General features: G+C 41.7%; 1 protein-coding gene across 5 annotated transcripts in view; it reads left to right on the forward strand.

Annotated features, from left to right (window-relative positions):
• The window catches only part of mctp1a (multiple C2 domains, transmembrane 1a), a 147,008-nt gene that overhangs the window by 77,623 nt on the left and 55,757 nt on the right, over positions 1–13,628 (forward strand). For all 5 annotated transcript variants that reach the window (XM_028578063.1, XM_028578062.1, XM_028578064.1 and 2 more), the window contains 5 exons: positions 464–575; positions 2,535–2,573; positions 5,514–5,678; positions 5,973–6,103; positions 6,642–6,828. In XM_028578063.1, coding sequence (XP_028433864.1) covers positions 464–575; positions 2,535–2,573; positions 5,514–5,678; positions 5,973–6,103; positions 6,642–6,828 — 634 coding nt within the window. The remainder of the gene's footprint in view (positions 1–463; positions 576–2,534; positions 2,574–5,513; positions 5,679–5,972; positions 6,104–6,641; positions 6,829–13,628) is intronic.

Raw genomic sequence — 13,628 nt, forward strand, 5'->3', positions numbered from 1 at the left:
GCCCATTTGGATTATTGCCAAGAGCAAGTCTAAACAGAGTTAAGCGCACAAATACGTTTGTTAAATGGCGTTCTTTTAAAAACAAGCAATTTCCTGCCTTGCTATCCCCTTACTAATTACCTTTCTTTTACATGGTTTAAGATTGTTGGTAAGGTTGATCGCTTGTTGTCATTGTAACTCACTCTAACCGCAAGAATGGCAGCTAGAAGGGAGAGAGGAAGGAAGCAGACTGCATTAGTCAGCTTGCTGGGTAGCTTATCTCTCCACGTCTGTTTAGTCAGACTTGAAGTGATTAAATATGTGTATCCGCAGTCATATGTTAACATGGATGGGGTGTTAGTGTACATACATGGATTCATTTATATACACATGGAATCCATGAACTCAATGCATATGAATGTACAGTATTTATGTAAGCACTTACTGCATGCATTTGTATGTGGTTTACTGTGCTTCCCTGTAGGACACTGGATGTGACGCTGGAACTGAAGGACCCACAGTACCCTCAAAATAACCTGGGCAGCCTTGAACTAGCTGTCACTCTGTCACCGAAGGAGGGAGACGTGAGGGATGCTGTAAGAAAACTATATACCCTCTTTCATCTCTCTTTCTATCTGCACACACATTTCCTCCTCAAGTCAATATAAAAAGTATTATAATATTTATAATTGAAGTTCGGCAACAGTGTTATTCCAGGTCAGTGAAGTGTTTCTCCATGCATCAGAAAGCCCAGGCAGGCTGTGTTGAACTGGAATGTGCTGGCTTCATTCAGCCTCAGTTACTGGAAACTCTTCAACTCAGCAAATACATATGCATTAACATGAGTGTAATTAATATGTTCTGTGGAAAAGTTCCATGTTCAAAGAGCACTGGATTTTCTTTTCTAATTATGTAGGCTCGTGCCTCTGCGGACATGCTCAATGTTTCAGAGTTGCATTTATTTCTGTTCAATTATTTGTTTGTTTAATTGGACCCCTGCATGCTCGATCCGGAACAAGGCAGTCATGGGGGAAATATTTTATTCCTTTTGATCTGATGTCTTAATTCTGCTGCTTATTTAGTACTGTAGTTCAGAGAGTCCACATTTGACAGAACAAATAAACTCTATTTAGGTTAAGCATCATTTTGGATTTCTCCAACTGTGAAGAAAATGAGTACAAGGTTACACTAGTACTTTCTGGATCACTCTCTGTGTTGCCATCTACTGGTATGAAAGGGTAAGGGAAAATACAGAACTTGAATCTACTTTTAAATGAATCTTTTTTTTCACTGCTAATATCTGGTGCTCTTAGTAATCATGCAGCATCAACAATGTTTATGTACGTGATGGTTCTATACTATTTCAAGTTCATGAGTGTTGACATGAGGGAATTGTGTGAGTTTGTTTGTGCACATGTACACTACCGGTCAAAAGTTTGGGGTCACTTAGAAATTTCCATTCCACTCCATTACAGACAGAATACCAGCTGAGATCAGTTGCATTGTTTTTTTAACCAGGGCAGCAGTTTTCAGATTACATTATGTGCTTACATAATTGCAAAAGGGTTGTCCAATGTTTTCTCAGTTCGCCTTTTAAAATGATATCAGATTAGTAAACAGAATGTGCCTTTGGAACATTGGATGAATGGTTGCTGATAATGGGCAATGTAGATATTGCATTAAAGATCATCCACTTCTTTCTACAACAGTTGAGAACCCTTTTACAATTATGTAAGCCCATAATGTAATCTGAAAACTGCTGCCCTGGTTAAAAAAACAAACAATGCAGCTGATCTCAGCTGGTATTCTGTCTGTAATGGAGTGGAATGGAAATTTCTAAGTGACCCCAAACTTTTGACCGGTAGTGTAAATAGTCCTCTCATGTGATTATTTTTATATTTGAAACTTTGACATTCATGATGACATTTAACTTAAATAGGCAGAAATAGGCCACACGTTTGAGACATGCTTCAAGAACTTAAACAAAACCTTATGCATTTTTGAGATGTCCGTAATCCTTACTTTTATGCCTTGCCAGTAGAAAACATTATTTACTCTTGTGTACAGTGAAGTACACAACAATGTTGAACTGATTTTCCATATGATTCTCCATTATTGGACCCGAAAAAAGAAGTCAAAACTAAGCAAACCCAACAAGGAAGCAGCCATCGGTTCCAGTCTTTCTTTGGGTCTAAGAATGGAAATGGCATATGTGAAAGTATCAAGTATAAAAAATAATGGTTACACTGTACTGTATGAGAGGCACAAACTGCAGCTACTGTTTACATATACGTATGTCTATATGTGCGTGTGTGTGTATGATGAGTGCATGTCTGCATTATGCAAATACTTCCTAACATCATATGACAAATGAGAGCGCTTCCTATACACTCCCTGCTTACTTAACTTACTTGCATGAAGACAGCTGCCTCCCCCCCCCCGCACCAGGCCAAGACTAACCTCTTCATATATGCCATGCCCTTTAACCTCTGACCCTGTAGCTCTAAGGGGGAGACAGTAGGGGGCGCTCTGTAACAGCTTTGTCTCATTTACAGACCATGCTTTTGAGAAGGAACTGGAAACGATCTAGTAAGGTAAACTAAAACAGCATGTAACTCCCCCACCCACACAACTCCCCACTGTACTGTAACCCCACTACCGACCGCACACTGCACCTCACCTATCCTGCACTATTCACTTTTGTCCTGGTACATGGATGGAGTCTCCCTGGCCCTCTCCCTTCCTCCGTCCTTTTCCTCCTTCCACAGTGGTATTGGCAGTTTTTCTTTCTTTATCAGTTCTTTAGTTCTCATTGTCACTAGCTTGTTTTCCACACGCTGCAATACCCTATTTACATCCCCTAAGGGGATGTAAACAACTTTATTTTGGAAAGTGTGATTAAACCTAATGGTCAACTGTATTTACATTTGCGAAGACAATTCATAAGTAATATAAATATACACCAAGGGAAGAAGTAATGCGCTACAATTACTGCCATTGTTATAAGTGATTTTTAAATATCTTTATTTTTCTTTATGGATTATGTTGACATATTTAGTGTTTCAATTTTAGAACCGTTAGACTCTGGCTAACAATGGTGCCATTTACAGTGAAGATATACACGGCATATTTTTCTTAACAATAAAAAAAAAAATCTATATTGAACTTTTTTGTCCTTTTAAGCTGTTAAATTATGCAGTGGTATATCTGTGCTTCTCCCCCCTTTGATTTGCGAAGGGTATTGCAGCTGCTGTGTGAGAAAATAAAGCAATTGGGGTTTTAAATGAGTCCTGTACAGCAAATCAACTGTGAAATAAGAAAGTTTGTTGATTGTTGACTGTGTGGACACTCTTAGACCCCTTCAAATCTTCGATGTTCACATTATTGTTTAGTTCTCATCTTGCCATACATAAGATACTGCTACCTTTTGGTTTTATTTTAATTTTGATTTTTTATGTTTACAGAAAGCATGCTGGTCGAAGTTCTGCCTTTGTTTATTGGCTCATGCATGAAGCACTTAACCTTACTTCTGCTCAAATACAGTAGTATTAGGATCAGACAAATTTGTGAACAAAACTGTGTTTATTCACAGCTTTGCCCATGTGTCACTTTTTATCAAGGTGCTTTGTTACTTTTTCCTTTTATGGTCAAAAGTTGTCATTGAGAAAGAAACTAAACTTAGTTTTTGCTTTTAGTCAATCTCCTAAATTGCAACTAGAGACACTGCATGTTTCCTTAATTACAGTGTAACAGTGAAAAATCATACCAAGAGAAACAGATACACATTTGAAGTGTGTTGGTCAGAGCTGGGCAGACGTCCTGCTGTATCGTGCTTTCCCAAACCGAGTCTTTGAAGCCTCCAAACTGGGCCACCCCGCCTGTGACTCGGGAATTAGCTCAAACACTAACTAACTAGCTACTGTGCTACCCCACCAAAAAAGGCTTTGCTCCTGAGTGCCTTCATGCTCGACTGCATACAAGCACACGGTTATTTTTACACTCATTTCTTTTTAATGAATCTATGAGTGTAGAACCCACAGCAGAAGATGCAAACTATTCAAGAAGTAGTTTGAGATAATGATTATGAGTCAGATGCATATTAAATCCAGGTCTATCTGACTTTACCACTAGGCAAAATGCTTAGTTTGGCACTTCAAACGCTTTTATTCTTTCAGAGGGCTGACAAAAGTTGTGTGCAATGCTGTATTAGTTTTTAAACTGAATGTTAGTATCTCTTAGAAGACTTTCAGCCCCCCAACAACTCTGTGCATGGTCTCTCTCCTGCTGTGCTCTGGCAGAGGGATGTGGATTCCCAATCCAAATAGCCCATGGTTTTCTGTAACAAGAAATATGGAGCACCAAAACAAGGAAACAATTAGGATTGTGCTCGAGTAGGACATAACAGCGACCTCTCATCATTAGCATACAATGTGTTTGCAGCAAGTGAACAGGAGAAATGAAAGATGTGGGAGTTTTAGCATGGGAGGTTGGCTGTATTGCAGGGAGCCATTCGCATTGTTTAATGTCTGGAGAATGGAAATTAAGAGGCTCCGTCTCCAGATCAAAGGCCTGTGCTTGCGAGGCAGGGTTTGTTCAGAGTTTAATGAAATTCACCCGCAAAACAAAAGCTATGCTAATAAATTCTCCCTAACGAGGAAGGAGGAGAGGGAAAGGCAGAGAGAGAGAGAAAGAGAGAGAGAGGGTTGCATTTGTTTGACAAATAAATACCCTGCTCTTTGTTTTAGTGAAGGATACTGACACAATTCAAAGAGAGGTTAAATAGGCCTGTAAGTGCTGAGAAAACTGAGAAGAAATACAGACTTAAAATATGGAGAATCATCAATCTGAATTTGCAGCGCTGTCAACTTACAGTACAGCCAGATGGCATAAGAAACGTACCGAGTTACACTGGAGCAGCATCTCAGTGGTCTGCCCGTTTTGGATAAGACTACAAAAGTCTAAAAACCACTCGCCGATTTATTTATTTTTTATTATTATATTAAGAATTTGTACAACAAAAGGCCAGACTGGTACAATGACATATACAATCTTGTGCACACTGGAAGCTATTTTTGTCTACAGTAGATTGTCAGTCAACACTCAGAGGTTAAAGAACATTCATCATTCCCAGGACATTTTTCAGGATTTTAAACTTGTTTGTAATGTTTTGTAATTCATAGTGATGTTCTGGCATGTCAGGTGAACTCACACATCAGGGTTAAATTGTGTTGAATTATCTCATTTTGTGTTTTAAGTCTCATCTTGTGTGTTTTGCCTGCTGCTCTCTGTTGTCTTGATGTGTTTGTAATTGGATATTTTCCCGTTGACAAAGTGTACACAAGACATAGTTCTTTCTTGAGTTTAATTAATGCATACGTCTGTTAATTTTGTGGGTGATTGTTGTAACATGCTTGTGTATGTAAATATGCACACGTGTTTTTGTAAATGTTTCTTTGAATGAATGTGTGTGTGTGTGTGTGTGTGTGTGTGTGTGTGTGTGTGTGTGTGTGTGTGTGTGTGTGTGCCTTCTGCAGTACCAGAGTATGCGTCTGTCAGATGTGCACAGAAAAGCCCAGCTGTGGCGAGGTATAGTCAGCATCAGTCTGATAGAAGGACGCAACCTCCAGCCCATGGATGCCAACGGCCTCAGCGACCCTTACGTCAAATTTAGGATGGGGCACCAGAAGTACAAGAGCAAGGTAAACACACTCCTGTTTGAGAATATTTATTTTGGCTGTTACCTCCATAATAAGGCCCTTTTTAGATGTGTCCCTGTAATGAAAGTAAGAAAGGAACCTTATTATGGTAAGATTGTATTCATTTTCATATCCAGCACACAATAGAACTATTGGGACAGACCTTTTCAGTTATACAATTCATTTTAAAGTCAGATTAAGTAATGCTTATTGAAACATTGCTGGAAGCTAACCTTCCACAATACATGTAGAAGCACATGTGGACAAACAATGTATTTTGTTCTGTTGTTAACTCAGACAATTTCCAAAACGCTGAACCCCCAGTGGAGAGAGCAGTTTGACTTCCACATGTATGATGAACAGGGAGGCTACGTGGACATTACGGTCTGGGACAAAGACGCTGGCAAGAAGGACGACTTCATGGGCAGGTACGGTGGTGTTCATCAGTCTTTCGTTAGCTACTGTATATCAGTCTTGTGTCAGGTTATATTGGTAGAACAGGCACAGCTTTCCAAAATCATGCAGGATAACCTATTCAGACAGAAAAAAGGTTGCACAATGATAATATGTCCAATCATTTTAGTTCAAATGGTCATGACTGAAAAGCACTATGATACAGTGCAACGTGTGATGTATGAAGTTATGAAGTCTTTTTAACGAGATGGAGGTCTAATAGACCCTTTATTTCTAGAGAGAAATTGGAGACCTCTTTCTGTGTGACTTTCTTGTCAACTTTACAGACGTTCTATGATGATTATTACTTTAGATATTGTTTTTGCAAACTTCAGCTCCAAAAATGTCTGCACTAGCATTTCTTGAAGGTTAGTCTGTATCTTTGCTTAGCTTCCTCTTTTACCATGAGCCTGTGTTTCAGCACTGTCAGCCTCCCCACAAAATGTACAGTACTCTAAATTCTGTTACGATTTCTATTTGTTTGTCATTTGTGTGTCCGTGTGTGCACTTAAGGTGTACCATCAACCTGTCGCATCTCAGTAAAGAACACACACACAAGCTGGACCTGCCCCTGGAGGAAGGTGAAGGTGTGCTGGTGCTGCTGGTTACACTCACTGCTTCTGCCGCAGTTTCCATCTCAGACCTGTCAGTCAACATGCTGGACGACCCGCAGGAGAGACACCAGATCATGCAGAGATATGTGAGTTAGTTTAAGTGTAAGAGTGGCCTTGTGTGTGTGTGTGTGTGTGTGTGTGTGTGTGTGAGTTTAGGATAAGATAATGCTGTGTGAATACTTTTGAGAGGAAAGTACACAATGTGTGGAAGCTCAACTGAAAGAACAAAAATTGTATTAAAACATAAAAAATTAAAATAAAAAAATGCAACTACACAATCAACTGTAGGTCAAAGTTACTTTAATCGTTCACGGAGTACTCAAAATCTGTGTCCACATACTTTGTATTTTCCTTCACAAACAACTTTTAATTGATGTCTGCGTTATGTTTATTGCGTGTCCAAGTTACAAAGACAAGCATGGTTTCTTTTGTGTCATGAGTCGGACTGACATGTCAAACAACATTCTCACACATTTATTATCAGACTTCGGATTGTTGTAAATTTACAATTGATTCACATTTCTATAACGAATGTCACTAACTATTCCAGAGTTTTTTTTGCAAGCTAATCTGCCGAGTTTTGAGCAGAGGAGTGGGTGAAGGGGGAGATGATTAGATTCACAAAGGGGTTTGAGAGGTTTGGACTTACTGTTTGGAAAGGATGGAGGCTCACATCGCTGGTTTGTTTCTGTTGCTCTGATTCACCAGTATTGTGCAGTTTTTGCATCAGCATCATGCAGTGAGTTGTTCATTTATGATTAATGCGTATGGGCTCATTTATTTGTGTGTAAAATGGCTTGGCTTGTTAGCCAGTTGTCATTGATTTGAGCTCAGTATTAGAGCGAGAGAGAGTGAGAAAGAGAGAGCGAGAGCCCTAAGGCCCCATCTGCCTCAGAGGCCCTCCACTCAACACAATGGTTTCAGCCTATGTCTTTGTCTTAGCCTAGTTAACCCCTAACACCCTGTCATCTTCACTCCCTGCTACAAAAGAGACACTCACACACATGCTCGCACACACTTTCAAAAGGTTTTGTTCACTGACAGCCTTGACATGGGACATTTCTCTGCACATCAACCCAATCAGCATTTAGCACTCAATGCAGCAGCCATATTTGCTTTGAGTCATGACTTGTAATAGAAAATGAAAGAAATGTTTTACTACAAATGTTTTTAGTTTCATTTAGGGCTTAATGACCAAAAAAAGATACAATATTTGTGTAACCATTATGAGATTTAATTGTCTAGGAGAATAGTTTTTTCACGAGTACCACTTAGTAACATATGCTTGTATGTGCAGGTAAACTGTGCATGTGTGTTTACTTTGAATAATAGAATGTGTTCTAATTTCAGTTAAAGGTACGTCTAAGCGGTGTGTGTTTGCGTCTTTCGGTGTGTGCATAGGCACCAGCGGCGAGGCTCCACAGGCCGAACACGGGTGTCACGACCTACATAACCGTGGCGGTGCCTTATTGGCTAGCCACAGGAGGGTGACCGGTCTGCATCGCACTGCAGCAACCGCCCAAGATCAGAGGGGGGAGCTCTTGGACTGAGACATACAGACAGTGTGCCTCTCCTCAGAGCCACAAAATGAGGGCGGGAGCGCGAGTGTGTGTTTGTGTGAGTGTGTGTAATAGGGGGCGAGTGGTAAAGGATGAGGGTTGCACCGGGAAGGGAAGGCGTGTAAAATGAAAAGAAAAAGCCATTTCACCTCTCTCACAACTCGTGCAGACCTCGTTTTTCTGCTCGGCTGAAGGCGAGACATTTTCCTTCCTTCGCCTGCCTCTTTTCCTGCCTCCTTCTCTCTCCCGCTCTCCCGCCAGCCTCGACTCTTTGTCTGCCGCCACTGTGGCCCTCCCGTTCGATGAAGGGATGGAGCGATAGAGGGTGGAGGAAGGTGGGGAGGGGAGGGTGCTTATGGAGGGGCAGAGTAAGGTCGGTTTAAAGACTTGAATGGTCTCTACCTATTAACATATTCCTTTTCCCCAGACTGGCCGTCTTTCAGTTAGAGAATTTAATAAAGATGTACCTTATCAAAGAGCACTGATAAGACCAAGTACCACCACTAATACATAACAGTGCTGCTCAAAGCCCACTAATCTGCCCAGTGTGTGTATGTGTGTGCATGTGTAGGTGTATGTTATTACGCTCTGGCACATTTTTACTGGTATTATCAGCCAGAAATCAGCTGTCCAGCGCAAGCCTGCACAAAGCATCCACTACTGCTAATCACAAACAGGCACACACAAACACAGACACATGCAAAAACAGTACCTTCCTGCGTCAGCTATCTAATAAAAAGATGGGGGTTGGCGGAGCAATACAAGTACCATGCTGTCATCATCACAGCTTTAAAGAGCAGATACCTTCACTTATGAGAACGAGGAAGAGAAAACAATAGAAATCCTCTGCCCGTGCCAGCCTTCAGCAATCAGGAAAACACACACACAATGTTACATTAAGGCAGTGTGGGTATTGGAAAAAACAAACAAATAAAAACGCACACACCTACATGCATGCACACTCAGTTTAATAACCTGAACCGCTAAGAAGACATTGCAGATTTTAAATTCTACACGTCTTTGTCACACACACATGAACACTCACATACACACGCCACACCTGATGTGGTCACAAGGAGGTCACTGTGTTGTATTTGGCAGGTGTTTTTTCCTCATCCCAATCTGTGTCCATTGAAGAAAGCAGATAATAGACACCTGAGTGCTGGGATCTGATGCTAGCGCTGAGCTCATTAATGTCTCTCTCATTCTCGCTGTTTTGCATTGTGACTGTGTGTGTGTGTGTGTGTGTGTGTGTGTGTGTGTGTGTGTGTGTGTGTGTTTGTGTGTGTGTGTGTCTGCCAGGTGTGTGATTGCCTCTGTACACTTGCATGTGCACCGCATGTATTCGTGTGAATGAGTACAGAGGATTTTCTACTGCAAACTACTTTGAATGCAGCTGACAGCCGAGCTAGACTATATGCAACACGGTGCAATACACTTAGTGACAACTGCCTTAGATGTCCTATTTCTCACCGTAACCTTTCCTTCATCCCTAATTACTGTTTCCCAGAAGTAGAGAGGGACAGAGGGAGAGAGGGAAAAGGAGAGAAAGAGATTTATGCATTATGATGGCAAAGGAGCACACACACTAATGGCTCTTAATGGGCCTGAGGTGGCCGCAAGATGGGTGTATGAGAGGAGGACATGGCGACCTCCGCTGAAGTGGTGGCACTTCACCACCCACCCACATGTATATACACACACACACACACACACACACACACACACACACACACACACACACACACACACACCACCCACTCCAGTGCACTGCTCTATGGTGAAGAGAAAGGACACAACCTGGACAGGAAGTGAGATAAGGGGCTGCTGTAAAGTGTGGGATGGGCAGAGAGCAAACTTAGAGAGAGAATGTTGACAGACAGTGATCCTGAGTTGATGAACAGGAGTGGGAATTGGGAGGAAGTTGTTAGCATTTGGTTTGCGTTTGAGCATTTCAGAGGCATTTGATTAAACGTCCCCTGAACTGCGTGGCTGCTCGGCAGACGCTTTGTGTGAAATGTTATACTGGGACTGATGAAAGGGGACACGATGCAAAGATGACAGCGAGGCATAAGCCTATGCCGGGGCTGATTCATCTGTGTTTTTGTGCGTCTGTTGAGTGTGACAGAGACGGGATGAAGATGTCACAGTGACAAGATGTCAATCACAGGCAGGGCGGGGGTTTGTTTTATGAAGGCCAACTCTGTCCTTCCAGTTTTTTTTCCCCCTCCTTTTCATCTCCTCCTCATCCCTGTCCTTCCACCTGCGGGCTGATGGGGGTGTGGGGAGACGTAAATGAGGGGGTGGGGGTTGGTCATGGCCTCCCTTCATCTCGCTGTCTCTCTACCTGTCTGTCTGTCTGTCCGTCTACTCCATCTTTTACTCTTTATCTTTCTGATGAGGAATTGGATCCTCGTGGAGGATGGGTGTGTTCTCTCCACCAGTCATGGATTGAGGCTGAACCCTAAATGTCCCCTCAGGGAGCCTGTAAGGTGGGAGGAAGGGATGGAGTGTGGGTGATGGGATGGCGGGGGTAAAAAAAACATCTCTGCATACATTAAAAAAGTAATTCTGACTCATTTTCTTTGTTCAAACTCTGTGCCATTTTGTGTATTTGGGTATCAATACGGGCTGCTGTGGTATTGTTTGAAATTATGATACTAGTGTCTTTTTGGTACAATACTAAAATGGTACTTTTTTCATACTGTACCTTACGCCACATAAACATGTTTTCCAATAGAACTTTTTTTTTTTTTTTTTTTTTTTTACTTATCAGAAGAAGCCAAACGTCTCAAATGTTAAATGTCCACACAGAAGCGGCTGTACAAGAACTTTGCCTCAACAAAAACAGCTAAAGTTAGCATTTTTTAAAATTTAAATCAAGAACTGATCTCATGAACTCATTAAACAAGATTACAAAAGTCTAAATTGGTGAATTATGACTTAAGTCTGTAAGTTTCTGAATAAATAATAAGTAAACAGTATTATGAATCTGACCTGTTTTTTGAGACTCGTTGCCATTAGTCTCGCATTGCCAGACCTTCCTCCACAGTGCTGCGGAGGAGGGTCTGGCTAGTCTACACAGCATTCCGGGATAGAAGAAAAACGTGCTCTGGTTTATTGGCATTTCTTTTAACCAATCACAATCATCTTGGGCGGCGGACGGAGCAACAGTGCCTGCAAAATCGCCTCAGGAAGGAACTTTAGTTTGGTGGAACGTGTATACGTTCAAAAGTAGTTTTAGTCGTGCAACAGAAAACTCAGATTGGACAGATAGTCTAGCTAGCTGTCTGGATTTACCCTGCAGAGATCTGAGGAGCAGTTAACCATAGTCCTCATACATTGACCGGCGTTTAGAATGCCAACACAAAGAAAGCGGAAGGTAACGGGGATCCGGCCGAAATAAGGGACATCTGGCGGAATTTCCAGCAGCACCGGAAACAATCCCGGAAGTGAAATGTCGTTGATATAGACTACGTTGCCACAGACACATTTCCGTCCGTACCAAAAACTTAATGAAGTTCGATTCCCAGCTAGGCGACTACTGTTGAACACTAACACACTAACTAGCCATTAGTTTGCCCTCGTCTCTTCCTCTGTTGCCTCCCTTGTGCCCTCTCCCTGACTTTTTCTCTCTTCTTGGCTGCTCCCCCATAATCACAACAAGCAGCTGTATCTTCAGAGGAATCGTGCCTTAATATTGAGAGTTGTCCCCTCTCGCTCTCTCTGTATGTTCTCCCTCTTTCACATACTCTCTTTCCCCCTCTCTTTCTTTCACACACACTCCCCTCTCATCTCCTTTAGAGAGCTTTTGGACAATGATATCGCTGGAAACAGGCAGAGTCTGACAGAGTTGGTAATAATGAATTAAGTCTGTAGCCTGTCCCTGACTCTGAAATTTAAATTATAATTACTCCTGTGGGGATGGAAGGGGTTATTGCCAGAGAGAGAAAAATAAATTGAAGTGAAGTGCATTTCCACTTTGCTTTTAAGACATGCCGACATGCTACTCAATTTGGCCTCAGTGTAGGTTTTCTATGCATGTGTTTTACCTGAGTATTTGGATGTGAACAAAAACAAGAGTTTATTATTGTGCAGGTGTACAGACTAGATTTTACACAGTCATCATTCTTTCTCCTGGTTATTAAAACCTTGTACATACAGTAGGGGTGACCCTGAAGAGTCAAATATTCAATGCTTCATTCAAAGGAGCCTGATTCGACTGCTAATCTCTCAGTCGAATCTTCGCAGAGGCGTTAGGAAACGAAGATCATGCCATTTTGGCTATATGGGGGTGCTCAATGTCTGATTTTACATATAACTACCTGTTTTCTCCTTACAAGTTAATTATTAACTTATATTATAATATAAATATAAACATATAATGCTGTAAATTAAAATGTCAAAAGAAAGAGAAAAATCTAACTGCCCCATGACAGATTTAAGTTCCACTTTCCATGATCCACGACCGATGGAGAAGCATCTTGGCAGCAGGGATTTAAACCTTTAACTGAAAATGTCTGGGGAAAAATCTAAAGTGTGGGTGCACTTTGAAAAGCAAACAGCCCCAATGATCACCAAATCCTTCAAGCATGTTATATGCCAGGTGAAGCCGAGACAACGGTCGCGTTTGTAGCAGAAAAACATATTGACAAGAGGATTGTAAAAGAAGTAGAGAGCGCGCGCAGCAGGACAGCAGACTTTTGCTCTGTGCGCTCCGCTTCTCGTCACCGGGTGCCAGCTGCTGACTGCTTGAGTGACACGCGAGCGCACACTCCAAACCTCTTTTAATTAATCTTCTCCACCCCTGCGCCACGTATGCAATAAGAAGCCACTCTTTTTATGTCTGTTCCCTAATCAGTTGCATGATTTCATACAAAAGGAGCTTTACACACAACCTTATCCCAGCTGAATATTTCATCACAGTTCCCCCCCCCCACACACACACACACACATTATCTAACGATCAGTTGACGATAAGCAAGACTTGAAGATTCTTAGTTGGGGACACCCCTAACATACAGTATTTCCCTCCTCATTTCCGACGATCACAGGGCATCATGGCATCTCTTGACTGTGTAAATGTGTCTTTGTGGTGTGTAAGCATGCAAGGAGAAAAATATCGGGGGAGATGGTGTGTGTTTGTTGTAATCCTGTATGCCAGACTTCTTGTTTTACAGTTGGTTTGTTTATCTATCATGAGTGTTACTGTGTTTTTTTCCGCCCTCTTGTTTGAATGTTGTGTAAACTGGACAGTGTGTGTGGAGCTCAGTGTGTGTTGCCTCATAACCATATCACTGCCAGTCACACTTCACTGGATGTGTCTA

The sequence above is a fragment of the Perca flavescens genome, chromosome 5 (genome assembly GCF_004354835.1).
Source record: "Perca flavescens isolate YP-PL-M2 chromosome 5, PFLA_1.0, whole genome shotgun sequence".
In the NCBI taxonomy this organism is placed as follows: Eukaryota; Metazoa; Chordata; class Actinopteri; order Perciformes; family Percidae; genus Perca; species Perca flavescens.